This window comes from Giraffa tippelskirchi, chromosome 10, assembly GCF_054371585.1.
Source record: "Giraffa tippelskirchi isolate mGirTip1 chromosome 10, T2T-mGirTip1v1.2.pri, whole genome shotgun sequence".
In the NCBI taxonomy this organism is placed as follows: domain Eukaryota; kingdom Metazoa; phylum Chordata; class Mammalia; order Artiodactyla; family Giraffidae; genus Giraffa; species Giraffa tippelskirchi.
The window spans coordinates 117,442,974-117,457,429 of record NC_137284.1 but is presented as its reverse complement, the minus strand read 5'-3'; the positions used below and the strand labels follow the sequence as shown (position 1 = coordinate 117,457,429).

General features: G+C 41.7%; 2 protein-coding genes across 5 annotated transcripts in view; one reads left to right on the top strand and one right to left on the bottom strand.

The window, feature by feature from the left end:
* Window positions 1–723: 723 nt before the first annotated feature.
* Window positions 724–13,801, top strand: SRI (sorcin). Its single transcript, XM_081533930.1, has 8 exons — window positions 724–799; window positions 1,737–1,820; window positions 4,121–4,190; window positions 9,141–9,184; window positions 9,966–10,113; window positions 10,353–10,466; window positions 11,872–11,930; window positions 13,597–13,801. Exons 1-8 carry the CDS (start codon window positions 749–751, stop codon window positions 13,621–13,623), a joined length of 597 nt encoding a protein of 198 aa, XP_081390056.1. The 5' UTR covers window positions 724–748; the 3' UTR covers window positions 13,624–13,801.
* ADAM22 (ADAM metallopeptidase domain 22) overlaps window positions 4,009–14,456 on the bottom strand; it is a 266,992-nt gene continuing 256,544 nt past the window's right edge. For all 4 annotated transcript variants that reach the window (XR_014066643.1, XR_014066641.1, XR_014066644.1 and 1 more), the window contains 2 exons: window positions 9,124–9,222; window positions 4,009–4,287 (listed from right to left, as the gene is read on the bottom strand). The gene's annotated coding sequence lies outside the window, so the exon portion shown is untranslated. The remainder of the gene's footprint in view (window positions 4,288–9,123; window positions 9,223–14,456) is intronic.

Below are 14,456 nucleotides of genomic sequence, written 5' to 3'. Positions count from 1 at the left end.
TTTGGAGACGGGATTGTTTTGCCTGAATCATTCAGATAATTGGAACAACTCAACTTCTAAGAACAATACGGCCGAGGCTGCCCTGCCCAGTAAGTGTCCTCTGTTCTCTTCAGGCCAAATCCGAGTCACACCCAGCTTAACCTGGAGATGACAGTGTCGCCTAGGAAGGAAACACGCCGTTACGGTTGAGTGAAATGGTCAACCGCAAACCGACGCTCCAAAAGCGCTCAGGTCCTGAAGTTCACTGCTGATTTCCAAGGGCGCTTTCGAAGCTTGATTTTTCGACGTCTCCTCTCCCTGAGAGCATCTCAGAGCTGCCCTAAGGCATTCAGCCCCTTCCCCCAATACCACACTTTGCTTCCAGCCCCGTAGGCCTGTCCAATAAAGTTGTTTAAAATACAAAACGTAGCAGAAGATGATCGAGCAGGAAGAGAAAAACAACACCCGGCGAAATGGGTTGTGTTGGAACGTGCCATTCGTTTTGAAGGGAGGAGAATCCCAGGTGTGAACTGCATCCCGCGTGTGCAGTCACTTACCAGACCTCGGGCTCTTCAAGGCCTGAGAAGAGAAAACGCCCTAGACCTGGCGGGGCGCAGGAAGGGGCGGAGGCCGGGAGCGGAGCCTAGCGCGGGCGGCAGCCCCAGGCGCGTCCCCCGCGTCCCCCGCGGCCCCGGGTGGTGCGGCCCTGGGCGGTCCCGGCCGGCTGACGGGGAGGCGGGAGGCGCTGGGCGGCGGCGCAGAGTGCAGCATGGCGTATCCCGGGCATCCTGGCGCCGGCGGCGGCTACTACGCAGGCGGGGTGAGTGCTGCCCGAGCGGGCTCGTGGCCGGGGCGCGATCCCTGGACGCCCGGGGCTCCGAGAAGCCACAAGGGGCATCTCGGCCCGGAGGCTCCAGGGCGCTCCCGCCCTGGCCGCCCCCTCGCCCAGCCCCGCCCCCGCCCTGGCCGCCGCCTCGCCCAGTGACCCCGCCGTCCGGCCTTGGTCTCCAGCAACCTCCTTCCTTCTGTCCCTTCTTCCCCCCGGGTTGCTGCTTGGGGCCGGGACGCGCGTAGGTTTGACCCAGGAAGCCCACCCTGTGCCTCCCGGATCCGTGGCGTGAAATCGTGCAAATGGGGTATTGCCTTCCTCTCCGCTTTCCCTAAGAGCAACAGCCATTTTAATCTAGAATGGTCCTGCGATCCACTTCTCTCCCTCTCCGAAAAGGAGAAAAATGGGAAAGTCAGGGCAAGTCCGCTCGAGTCAGAGACTTCCAGGAGGAAGACAGCCTGGCCCTGAGTCCCGGACGGGCATCCATTTGGGAACTGTTTCCTAAAAATATTCCCTAGCCGTGACACACCTCACCCTCCCGAGGCTACACCTGTGTCAGAACGCTTTAAAAAATACCATAAACGCTAGAAAAAAATATGCAAGACAATTCTGAGCCCTGCTGGTACGTTACATGGCCAGGTTGCATTCGTCTCAGTAAACTGCAGGTTAATGGGGATTTGCAGAGATTACTTCATTTATAATGATGTCATTGTCAAGACAACTCATTTTGATCCTAGCTGCAGGTTTTTAAATTATAACTGGGGTGAGAATGGGAGAAAGAGGAGAAGTGATTGTACGTAGAGAGTTAAGGGAGGTGGGGGGGAGGGGAGCAAACGACTGACAGTGAACCTGACTTTGCACAAGGCACTCAACGGTGAAAGAATGAAACTTGGTCAGCGGATTGATGCATTTGTCCCCTGTCTTACAGTATGGAGGGGCTCCCGGAGGGCCTGCGTTTCCCGGACAAACTCAGGATCCGCTGTATGGTTACTTTGCTGCTGTAGCTGGACAGGTTAGCTCTTCCCTTTAACATTAAAGGAATTTCAGATTCTACATTTGTATTAACCTTTGTTACAGTCACACGGAAAAACGACTATTCCTCTGGACAAAAAAGAGAGAGAAGGAAGTTCATGGGCAGTTATTTATTTTTGAATATTCAGAACAAACTCGGACAGCTTGTTACCCATGCTTATGTTCAATTCAGAACTAAACTTATGATTGAATTAGGGTCAGATTGAACACAATAAGCTAGTATAAATATACTTTGTAGACACGTAAGGTAGAAAGATGTCTTTAGAACTGTGAATCGTCAGGGCCCAGACAGTGAATTTCCAGAGAAGAAATTCCAGGTCAGCTGAACTTTAAACCTTTCTTTGTATAATTAGAAGCATGTAGTACCAGTAATTCTGTAGCCAGATTGAGAGGGACATTTTCTTTGCATTGAGTTTGACTGTTAATTACCCCCTTAGGAAATGGGTACTTCAGGTAAAAACCCACCAGCTTCAAAATAAGAAAGGTACTTTTTGCTATCAGGAAGTTAATCTTGTGGACAGTTTAGTTTTTCTTTGCTGCAGATGCTATTACTAGGTCAGCCCTTCATGTCCTTGTTAGGTGTTGTGGTCTATTGACCCAGAGAGAATTAAGGTCAGCACCCCAAGACCTTTCACTTCTTTACGTTCTAGTTGTGTGACAGATGGTAGTTCATCTTGTAGGAGGCCTTTTTCCTCAGCTACCAGGTCACTGTATGTACCATACTGCTGTTATAATCCAACATGTTCAAAGAGGAGGTCTGTGCTTATGAATTCAACCTAGCTTTCTTTTAATCAAAAGCTGGAAATAGCACAGTCTTAATGTGAAAATGCCTGTAGACTGCTGCTAAGTCACTTCAGTCGTGTCTGACTCTGTGTGACCCCATAGACGGCAGCCCACCAGGCTCCTCCGTCCCTGGGATTCTCCAGGCAAGAACACTGGAGTGGGTTGCCATTTCCTTCTCCAATGCATGAAAGGGAAAAGTGAAAGTGAAGTTGCTCAGTCGTGTCCAACTCTTAGCGACCCCATGGACGGCAGCCTACCAGGCTCCTCCGTCCATGGGATTATCCAGGCAAGAGTACTGGAGTGGGGTGCCATAGACTATTAGGGGATAAAAACATGTGACCACCTTTTAGAACAGTACTGGAAGAAATAGTTTGAAAAACTGAATGGAAAATTGAGTCTAAAACTGAAAGAGCTTCCCCTTAAGTATCTGCTTCACCTGTTAGTGATCAGTATCTTTGAAACCACAAGACACGGCAAAGCTCAAGTCTCTGCATTCTTAGATCGCCCTTACCAGGAGCCATGAAAGTGACCCCACCAGATTAGCTTTCAGCAGCCCTGGTCTGCAGCAGCATGTCCATCGTCTTTCACATTATTGATCCTGCCTGTCATCTAGATTGTATAATAGTCATGAAATTGAGGATATAGGCATTTTATTTTAAAATCTTTAATGTGTTTCTAGTTCTGACCTAGGTCAGCCAGTGAATAGGCCCGGAGAACCTGTCTTCCAGATATAATTGTGATCTGAAAAAAACATTCATCATATTCTAAGCAAAGGCGATCACAGAGGCTGCTCTTTGTGGGAACCAAACTTTCATTTACTGATGTCATCTGTGTACCCAGCTCTCTATCCCCTCAACAGGAGAAAAAAAAAAGCTAGGACAAGTAATAGAAGTTTTAATCAAATACATAAATAATTGTATTTTAAATTGCTTATCTTGGCAGTTTCTTAGTTCAGACTGAGAGTGTTCAGGATAGAAGCTAGTTGTATTCATATGTTTCAAAATATGTCTCAGTGGAAGAAACTGAATTCATCTCACTGTTTTATTAAGAGGAGGAACCTTATACTTGAGAAGTTATGCCAAGTCTAATTCAAGAATTATAGGAAATGATGAAAAGATATTGGTAATACCAAAGTACAGGTGTAAGCAGCTTTCAGACTTGGTTAATTCTTGTGTAATGATTGTTGCAAATAAAGCCTGAAATTGAATACCCACTTTACCTAGATATTAAGGTATTTTGGGTATATGTCCTTAATTATCCATTTGTGGGGGAACCTTGAACAATTTCCTTTCTTTCTGTAACTTAATTGTTTGGGGAAGTAGAGTGAAGAAAAAGAATGCCTACTTTTGAAAGTCATCCATTTAAAAAAAGTCTCATGCGTGATAATATTCATTTTCTTTATTGTTATTGGTATACTGAATGCTGAATGAACAAAAGAACTGGAAGGTACCAGTCACTATTGTAAATCCTTTTCCTATTTTTTTTTTTCCCCAAAAGGATGGACAAATAGATGCTGATGAACTGCAAAGATGCCTGACACAGTCGGGCATTGCTGGAGGATACAAACGTGAGTTAGCAGCCCCAAAGTGTCTTGGAAGTCTCTTGTGTTTCATGTTTCAGATGTTACTTGTGATTATTACAGCCTTCAAGGAATCTGAGAGTTTCTGAAATGGCAAAGTTAAGAATTTCAGAAGCTGAATTTATTTGTTTTGTATTTCAAAATGCTCGTTTGAAGATAGTTCTTACTGAATCATCCCACACTACCCACCAGTTTAGTGGGTTTCTTGGATCTGGGTTCCGTGTGTCTGGAACCATTCAAACCAATAAGACATGTGGCCTCCTCAGAAAACGAGGTAATGTGCTGAAATGAAATCCTCTAGGTCAGGTGTCATTAATGATAAGAGCTAACATTTGCTGCTCACTGTTTGCCAGGAGCTTATTCTGGCTCGAACGTGGTGTCACTTAGGGCTTTCAGTGGCTGGCCCTTTGCGCCTGGTCCCAGGGTGACCTGTTCTGCATCCCTAGTTCTGAGTAGTTGGTCCTACCCTCCCTTTTCACAAGTGCCCAGTCCCCCACCCCTAGTCCTCAAGGAGCCAGTTCTACACTCCTGCTCTCAGCTCCTGGCAGCATGAATGCTCACCTTGACATCCCCCAGGTCTTTGCTCTTTCTACATCAGCCTGAGTAAGACGTACCCTTCCTAATTTCTAAACTCTTTATACTAGTCCTTCTTCCCACTGCCCCGCTAGTTCCTCATAGACTCCCCCTGTGCTTATACCCGCTACCTTCCTTTTGAATTCTGCATGAGCTGCAGAGAGGGAACTCTTACCAGTATGCTCATTCCTGGCAGGGCCCTTCTCATCATCCCACACATGCCACATGCTTCCCTTCAAATTATCTCTTGACCATGATAGAACAGCGTCTTGGCTGATATGCATGACCTACCACCTTCTTTGCCTGTTGTTAATTGAGACAGAACATCTAATCGAAGCCTCAACTTCTTGGTAAGCTGTGAATTAAAACATTCAAACTAGGGGATTTCCTGACAGTCCAGTGGTTAGGGCTCTAGGCTTTCACTGCGGTGGACCCAGGTTCAATCCCTGTTTGGGGAAATAAGATCCCACAAGCCGTTCAGCATGGCCAAAAAACAAACAAGCAAACAAAAAACCCCCCGCAAACTAGAATTCACACCTGTGGACCTGTAGTGGCCATTTTTGACTGTTTGACAGGGCATAGTAACTAGGTGGTTCTCTTTTTTAAACTATCAGCATTTTTATCATCCTTTGTTTTATGACTTCAGTATCCAATTACTATTTCCTAGTTGTGGGAATTAAAACAAAATAGAAACCTTTTGGATTTCTGTCATTTACTCTGAGCCTACACAAAAGAAGCCCTTTTCTCCATTAGGGTTTTTGTTTTTTTTTTTTTTTTTTTTTTACTATTGTAGTCAGTACATTTAAATTGTTAACCTCAAGCAGTTGGGGCTGCTGAACAAAGGAGATCTAATAGCAGAGTTTACACCAGTGAGCTATGTCACAATACAGACTATTACTCTACTTCTGTTCAGTAGAAGAGGTGTGGCCAATTTTAAAATCTAACAAATTGGGCAGTGTATTCTTGTAGAGCAATCCCTTTAGAAATTTCCTTTGAGAAAGCCACATTCAGTAATGACCTTAGATCACCGAGTTATAGAAAGGACATATCTGTCACCTGGATTGTGTGATTAATTTGCTTGCTGTCATCTCATTGTGAAGGTTGTACATGCATGCTAAGTTGCTTCAGCCGTGTCCGACCGTTTGTGATCCTATGGACTGTAGCCCGCCAGGCTCCTGTGTCCATAGGATTTCCCAGGCAAGAATACTGGAGTGGGTTGCCATTTTCTTCTCCATGTGAGACTGTAATGATCCACAAATCCATCCTGTTTGTGAGTGTCAGAGTGTGTGTTGTAATGGAGAAGTTATGCACCCATTGGTCTTTTTCAAGCCAGCTTCCAAACCAAGAAAAGCACAGATGGGGATGCAGGAGATAGTAAAACCTATAGCAGCTTCTTTTGTCTGGAAAATGCCATAGACAGAGGAGCCTGGCAGGCTACAGTCCGTGTCCGCAAAGGACACAACTGGGCACACACAGCGCATGGTATCTTAACCAGTTTAAGAGGGAGCAGTCATGCCTAGAGGTGGTGTTGATGAGGGAAGTTGCTCTTTGAAATTATTTAAAGTAGGATTAGCATTATTTAAAATTATTTAAATTAGTGTTATTTAAAATAGGATTAGCATTAGTAAAAACTCTTTCTGGAAAAAAAAAAGAAATGAACAGGAGTTCTCCTCACCCAAACTAATAAGATGTCAGTGTTCTAACTCATCAGAACTGCCTGCCCAGAATAGTGAATTTTCTCTTTTGTTCCTGCCCATCTCATTCCCTCCCTTCTCAGACCAGATTTCTGTTCTCCCTAACAAAGAACTCTAACCTGTCACTCTCCTCCTCTTAAAAATCCTGAGTAGCTCCATGGTGCCCACATAAAACGGAAGTTAGACGGCTTACCAGGAATTCAGTCCCAGATACACAGCAGCCCCCAACACTTTCTCCCCCGCTCTTGACCTGTCTGGACTTCACTGCTACTTTCCTGGCTTGTGCAGGTCCCCATCTTTACATGACTGTCTGCAGATATCCCAAATCTTTCCTGTCATTCACAACTTGGCTTAAATGTTACCTCTTCTATCAAGTCTTTCTTTCAACATGAAGGAGCCTCTAACACTTCAAGATCTGGTAGTTTTTGGTGTCTCCATTATGGCTTACCATCTTCTACCCTGTACCTTGGTGAAGGAAATGGCAACCCACTCCAGTATTCTTGTCTGAAGAATCCCATGGACAGAGGACCCTGGCAGGCTACGGTTCATGGGGTCGCAAGAGTCGGACACGACTAAGCGACTAAACCACCACCACCCTATGCACATGACTTCAAAGGGTCAGCCAGGGCAGGATCCAGTTTCACAGTTGTTGTCTCCAGTGTCCCTGGTATCCTGCGCCCTGCACATCAGGAGTACTTAATAGCATTTGATGAATTAATGAGGATGGGAGACTGCCTAAAATGGAAAAAATATATATATATACCCTTACTTGTATTTTGACTTAAGAAAGATTGGTATTTACCTAAGGGATTATACATTACTTCTAATTATCAGTGTAAATCAGAAGTGTCCATTTAAACTAATGCCTGATTCCCATGGTCAGATTCTGAACTAATTGTTCTGTGGTGATGCTGACTATACTTTAACAAAAGTTGTTAAGAGAGTAGATCTTAAAAGTTCTCACCACATGTATCAAAGGTAGCCATGTGAGGCGATTCATGTGGTAATTAACCTTCTTACAGTCATTAGATACATACATCAAACCATTACATTATATACCTTAAACTTACACAATGTTGTATGTCAATCATATCTTAGTAAAGCTGAAAAAGTAGTAATTATTTTTCTGTAGTATAGCCCAGATATCAGGGTCTTTTAAAGCTTTTGGGTGATTCTTGTAAGTGCTCAGGATTGAGAACCTTTGGTCTAGACTAGAGAGACTTCATACCTCCACACAACTTAAAAATCACAGCAAAGAATCAACCAACTCTTTCTTTAAAGTGTTAAAAAGTGTTGCCTTTTCTCACCTCCAAGAATTATCTTTGTTTTGATCAGATGGAGATTAAGGGACCAAAACAGAAATAGTCTCCAACCTTTTATTTCAGGGTTCTAAGCGATGCCAAACACATGAATCTATTAAAAGTAGAAAACCTGTAGTTGGTAACATTTGGAAACATTACAGCAATAAGAGTTAGCCTAGTGTTTTAAACTCACTTTGGTTAAAGATTAAAATGAAGCTGGTAACAGCTGTAAATAATGTTAACTCTGTGTACATCTCAACAGCCTTGTCAAATTTATGCTAGCTTTGCCCACACGAACCTTGTCACTTCTTCCTCCTAGTTTTACAGCTTCTTTGTACCTAAGAATACTTCCTCAAAGTCTTGGTAAGAGGCAAGGAATTCTTTATTTTTAATTTGTTGGTACCTAGGTAGAGTACTATTAGGCCATAAACCAACAAGTGTATTCTAGTTTGGTTGTCTAAGTGAGGTGTGGAAATACCCTCAGAACACCCTTTTCTGTAAGTAAACTGAAAAGGCTTCTGAACAATGGCCATCACTGAGTGGGTCATCGGGTCTTAGTCCAGAATGCTCTCATTTGACTCACAGTTCTAGCAAGCATATTTATCTTACTGTCTATGAAAAGAGGCCATAGGCAATTTGGGGTAGGAGGTGACCATTCAATGTCTGACGTTAAAGGGAAAAGAAAGAAACATGATCTACACAGAACTAGCAAAACCAACTAAAGTCAGTTGTGCGTAGGAACAAAGCAACTGGATCCACTCATTCACTGTGGTGGATATAATACATTGTGGTTCATTATGTTGGATTGAACTCTTATTACAGTTTCAAAGGCAAAAAAGAATATAATACTTTTTATAAGCTATGTTATAGAAAACTGTAAGCCTCTGCAAAAATAGAGATAATTATACAATGAACTCTGTACCCATCCGTCAGCATCAACAGTTATCAATGTGTTGCTCTTCTTGTTTTATCTATAAACCTAGCCATTTTCTTTTAAAGCAGATTCCAGATCTCTTAACATTATTCTACCTACAGATTACTTCAGTGTATACTTTTCTTAAAGATAAGGACACTTTTATCCTCCAACTTAAAAGCCATGAATCACACCTAAAAATATTAACAGTTCTAGGCCATACTTTTTATAAAAGATTTCTATTAAATTTTTTAAAATCAAATTTGGGTTCTGGAAGGAGTTCTGTCTGGAAAATAAGCCTACTTCAAAGCTCCATGAATTTAGTTTCACATAAATTGAGCAGCATGTAAGAATAAAAGTGTATAAGTAATCACATTCCTATTAATTTGAATGTATCCAATGTAATGTGAATTTTTGAAATCGTATTAATATGTATGTACCTTTCTTGATTTAACAGCTTTTAACCTGGAGACTTGCCGGCTTATGGTTTCGATGCTGGATGTATCCTTTACTTTGATGGCAGTCTAGAGTATTTTTTTCTGGGTGGAAAAAAAAAAAAAACCTTGAAGGAATTTGTCTAAGAACTAATAGTAAACACAAAGTGACAAATGACCACAGAAAAGTTTTCCAAAATCATTAGCTTTTAAGATGTCACTTGGTGTGAAAAAGGAAGGAGGTTTAATAAGGAGAACATTTGTTATTTAAGAATTTGAGGAAGCATCATAACCAAACAAGTATAGAAACCAGAGCGGTCAAGGCGGCTTTTTTGCTGTGACGTTGATTACCCTGCATGAGTCACACTGACCTTCAAACAATGGGATTTTTCATATCACAGTTGTTAGACTAGTTTAGTTACTGCTGATGGTATGGTGCCTTCATCCCATTTCATTTTCCAAAAGTGAAAACAGTGGGTCTGGAAAGGCTTACCGTGGGAATGTTAGGGCTAAAGGGACCCTGGACAGAAAAGTAAGCAGCATAGCCTGGACCACCAAGAAAATGCAGACCACTTTAGTTGTTACAGGTAGCTCACAATGGCCTTTTAATTTTCTTGTAGTCACTCACATAGATGATCTTTTTTCCTCGTGGAAAATACTCAGAGCTTTTTCTCCATAGGCTTTTATTTTTATATCATTAGTGTATCTTTTTGTCCTGTCATGCCCAAAAGAATGTATAATATTTTTTTCAGCAGAAAGAACATTAAATTCCCTTATCCTTGATCTTTGATTTAATCATTAGAAAATGTTGCAAAATAAAGATGCTCGAATCCTTGATTACAGTTCAGAGAGACATGTCAGGCACAATGGGTTTCAATGAATTTAAAGAACTCTGGGCTGTACTGAATGGCTGGAGACAACACTTTATCAGTTTTGATAGTGATAGGAGTGGAACAGTGGATCCCCAAGAATTGCAGAAGGCCCTGACAACAATGGGTGGGTATGACTGATTCCATCTCTGTTCATTAGTAGCTTTTTGGTTTTGTTTTTTTGTTTAATTTATAAAACTAAGTGCTACATTTCTATTTATAGAAATAGCACATATTCATCATTTATGTGAGCCTTTTCCTAAAAATTGGGCTTAAATTGTTTTTAATGGTTTTTTTAATCCTTGAAATTGGAATTTTTTTTCTCTTTTTTTTTTTTTTTTGCCGGATGATTTTTCTTCCTTTCAGGATTTAGGTTGAGTCCCCAGGCTGTGAATTCAATTGCAAAACGATACAGTACCAATGGAAAGATCACCTTTGATGATTACATTGCCTGTTGCGTCAAGCTGCGAGCTCTAACAGGTATGTCCTTTGAGATTGCTATTAGCAGACCTGGCAGATAATTCTGTTTCCTCAGAAATTTTTCTCACATATTAAGTAATCTGCCGTTAAAATGATCCTAACTAAATTCCCTGGCAGTCCAGTGGTTAGGATGGTGCTTTTACTGCCAGGACCTGGGTTTAAGCCTTGGTCATTTCACTTTCATGCATTGGAGAAGGAAATGGCAACCCACTCCAGTGTTCTTGCCTGGAGAATCCCAGGGACGGGGGAGCCTGGTGGGCTGCCGTCTCTGGGGTCGCACAGAGTCGGAAACGACTGAAGCGACTTAGCAGCAGCAGCAGGGGACTAAGACCTGGAGAGCTGAGCGGCTCAGGAGGGGAGAAAGAAGTCCTAACTAAACTTTATACTTCAGTATCATATAACATAAATGTACCAAGCTAACTGGTAAATTTTTTGATTCGAGTATGAGCAGTATTCTGTGATTTCTCCCTAGAACGTGAACTACTTGACAAAAGTGAAATACTTGAAAAAAGTGAAATTACCCATTGGTAGCCCTCTTTCCTCTTTCCTCCTGTTGGAGAGTAATTTAAAATGGTGGTCTGTGTTTCAGATGTCCTTCTCAATTGATGCTGTATCAATAATCTCTGCTTTTCTCTCTCCTTTTCTTTCCTTTGTATGTTTTTTCTTGTTCCATTCCTTTCTTTAGTTTTTTTACCCTTTTTAATATATGGTTTTATAATTTTTTTGCATCCTGACAAATTTGAGGGCAGATTCTTTTTTTGTTGTTAAAGTAAATCCTTTTCATTTAGTAGGACAAAGCTCAAATGGATGGAGTATTTGATCATAGCTGTTTGTCATATTAAGGACGACATCCATCTGTGTGTGTGTGCTCAGTCATGTCCAACTCTTTGTGACTCTATGGACTGTAGTCTACTAGGCTTCTCTGCCCATGGGATTCTCCAGGCAAGAAAACTGGAGTGGGTTGCCATTCCCTCCTCCAGGGGTTCTTCCCAACCCAGGGATCAAACCTGCGTCTCCTACGTTGCAGGTGGTTACGGCTGAGCCACTGGGGAAGCATCTGTTTCTTAACATATCTTTGTTATTAAGAAGTCTGAAATTTTGTACTTCCATCACAATTAAGGAATGGCCTCAGAAGTTGTGCAGCTTTTACTGACTTTGGGATAAGGCCTTTTCTTCCAACTCCAGGCTGGGAAAGACAGTGGGCCAGCTTCTCCTTGCTGTGTTACTTGGCTGCATATTAAATCCATTCATATTGCTACAGTTGATTTCTTTGCTTTGGCCTTTTGTTTCTATTGGCTGGTTGTACAGTTTGTTACTGCATTTGAAACTCAGTGCTAACATAATTAACTATTATTATTTCAGATGTTCTAAAAAAGCTAATAAATTTTACTGTTGTGTTTTACAGACAGCTTTCGAAGACGGGATACTACTCAGCAAGGTGTAGTGAATTTCCCATATGATGATGTAAGTCTGAGTAAATTCATAACTGAGTAAAAAAGATGTACAGCAATTGGGCATCCCTTTGAAGCTGGCTCTTGAGAGCATCTTAAGGATCCCAGAGCAGTTAAGGCTTACATGATCAGGAGTCACCATCCAAAATTTATTAATTTCATTTATTTGTCTTATGCATAGACCACCATTTGTTGCATTAAACAACCTAGGTTAAGGCCCAGCTTTTCTCACTGATTAGCTGGATCACTTAGGCAGGATTTTTCATTGCTCAGAGACTATTTGAGGAAAGAATAATAATGCTGTCTTCACTAGACTGTTGTGAGATTTCAATAAGAAATGTCCTTGTAAAACACCACCATGCAGATGTTGTATCTGCTTTTGTCTCCTTTACACAAATCACCTCTGTCATTGAGAAATAACTTGAATGACTCAAAGCTGCACTTGGCACGTCTGTGTTCTTCATTGGGGACAAAATGCACAAACTTAAGTCATAATTTAAAACAATGTATTTACTGTACAGCCACACTAAATGCGTCAGGATACAGACACATAACCATTGTGAGCATAACCATGTGCTGTCTTTGATGGCCTTGGTTGTATCGACACAGCACAGCTGGGGAGATGTTTAGGTGCATCTCCATTTGTTGTTCAGCCATTGATAAACCACTTTTAGAATGGACATCACTGTGACAACTAAAAGGTTTCTCCATTTCAAAATACAAACATGCACATATTTTCAGTTCAGCAGCAGCTGCAGTTATGAGTACACTTTTAAAAGGCTGTTGCGTAAATATGTTTATTTCTTTTGCAAAAAGGTGTGTTCCGTCAGTGTGCATTAAGTTCTCAGGTAACAGTCCTGCTCTGTTTCCAAGGATGGAGAGACAGCCTGTGGGGTGGAAAGTGCACAGGCCTCTCACGGGGCCACTTAAGGGATATCTATCTGAATGTCGTGACCCAAGTTCCTTTTCCCTGAAAGAGGGAACGTCAGCTGGTCCTTGCAGGAATGCTGTAGGAATTAGCAGTGTCCAGGGCCTCGCTGGTGGTAGAAGAAAGCTAAAGAAAACTGAGAACAGGAGCAGAAACTATTGCTGTGTGTTTGATAGCGAAGCAAACTTTTCACAGCAAATAACCGGTGCTTCCACTCAGGTTTCTGAATTACTGGAGAAGGATCAGATATTCTGTTTTTGTCACGCTTTTCTGAACGCTGTTTCTGTCCATATATTGACACGCACGAATATTTTAATTAAGCAGATTTTAAAGGAATAAACTATTTTAAAGGCAGTCTGGTAGAATAGTGGAGTAAGACTGCAGTTCTGAAGTTCCCATGGGCCAGAACAGTATAAATTCCACTGTTGCTTATATTTGTGAGTAGGTGCCTTTGATCATGATCACATTTAGAGTGAGATATTAATTTGGAATTTAAATAATTCTTTATGCATTAAGGTAGCATCAGCTTCCTATAAGAAGGTTTGATGTGAGAAACCCTCTGGATTTTATATTAGAGTGCTTCTTTCAAAAACTGAACCTTTCCACCCATCATTTACTCTTATTTTTAAAACTATTTTTTTTTTAATCCACAATTCAAATGAGAATACCAAAATGTAAGCTGCATAAAAATAAGCACAGGTGTATTCCATGTTCTGGGGTCTGCAGTGTAACACTGGTTTCTCTCTTGCAGTTCATCCAGTGTGTCATGAGTGTTTAAATCGGGAGCAAGCTCTATGAACATCATCCACATTCCGACTGGAGTTCTCCTTTGCTCTTTGCCCTCAGTAATTGTGTGCAGACTTACACAGCCACTTTTCCTTAACAGCTCTTGTAAAGGTGTATTACTTAATGTATAACTGAAGTTTTTTGTTTTGATAATAAATGCTTTGAGATGATATTATCATAAGATCCAGTCTGTTAAACACCATTTAGAACTTCCTTGAGCCACTGTCAATCAAGCCTTATTTTCTTGCTAAGCCTCTTTTATGTAAATTCAGGTGTGCCAGTTGTTTAAGGCACATGATGTATTTTTCATTGTAAGATACTAAAACCTTTTCATCAGACTACAGCTGTTGTCCTCCCCTCTTTTAGAAGGGCTTTTACATCAGAGTGAAAGCTTTATATGTGGAGTATTCTTATCATGTAAATGGCTTATACCCACTTGGATACAAAAAACCTGGTGATCCATATCAGGATTCTCCTTGGTAGAAACTTAACACAGGCTTTAAGGAGTACAGATACATTGATGGCTCTATGAATGGACACACTTAAGCTGTTGAAGGGAATTTCCTGGCTAGGAAAAGTCCTAATCAGGGTTAGGACTCCATGATTCCACTGCAGGGGGCACAGGTTTCAACTCCTGGTTGGCCAAAAAAACCCTGTTGAATGATCTAAGTGGCAAATATTATCTGTCACTAAGTTCTGCCTTTTCATTATCCATGTAGACCTCTGTTCTGTACTGTGCTTAGTCGCTCAGTCATGTCCAACTCTGCAACCCCATGGACTGTAGCCCACCAGGCTCCTCTGTTCATGGGGATTCTCCAGGCAAGA

Excerpts from the sequence above, each read along its gene's own strand:
- SRI (XM_081533930.1), top strand. The coding sequence starts at position 749 with ATGGCGTATCCCGGGCATCCTGGCGCCGGCGGCGGCTACTACGCAGGC. Across the intron at positions 800-1,736 it reads GCGGCTACTACGCAGGCGGG|TATGGAGGGGCTCCCGGAGG; the intron begins GTGAGTGCTGCC and ends CCTGTCTTACAG. Across the intron at positions 10,114-10,352 it reads GAAGGCCCTGACAACAATGG|GATTTAGGTTGAGTCCCCAG; the intron begins GTGGGTATGACT and ends TCTTCCTTTCAG.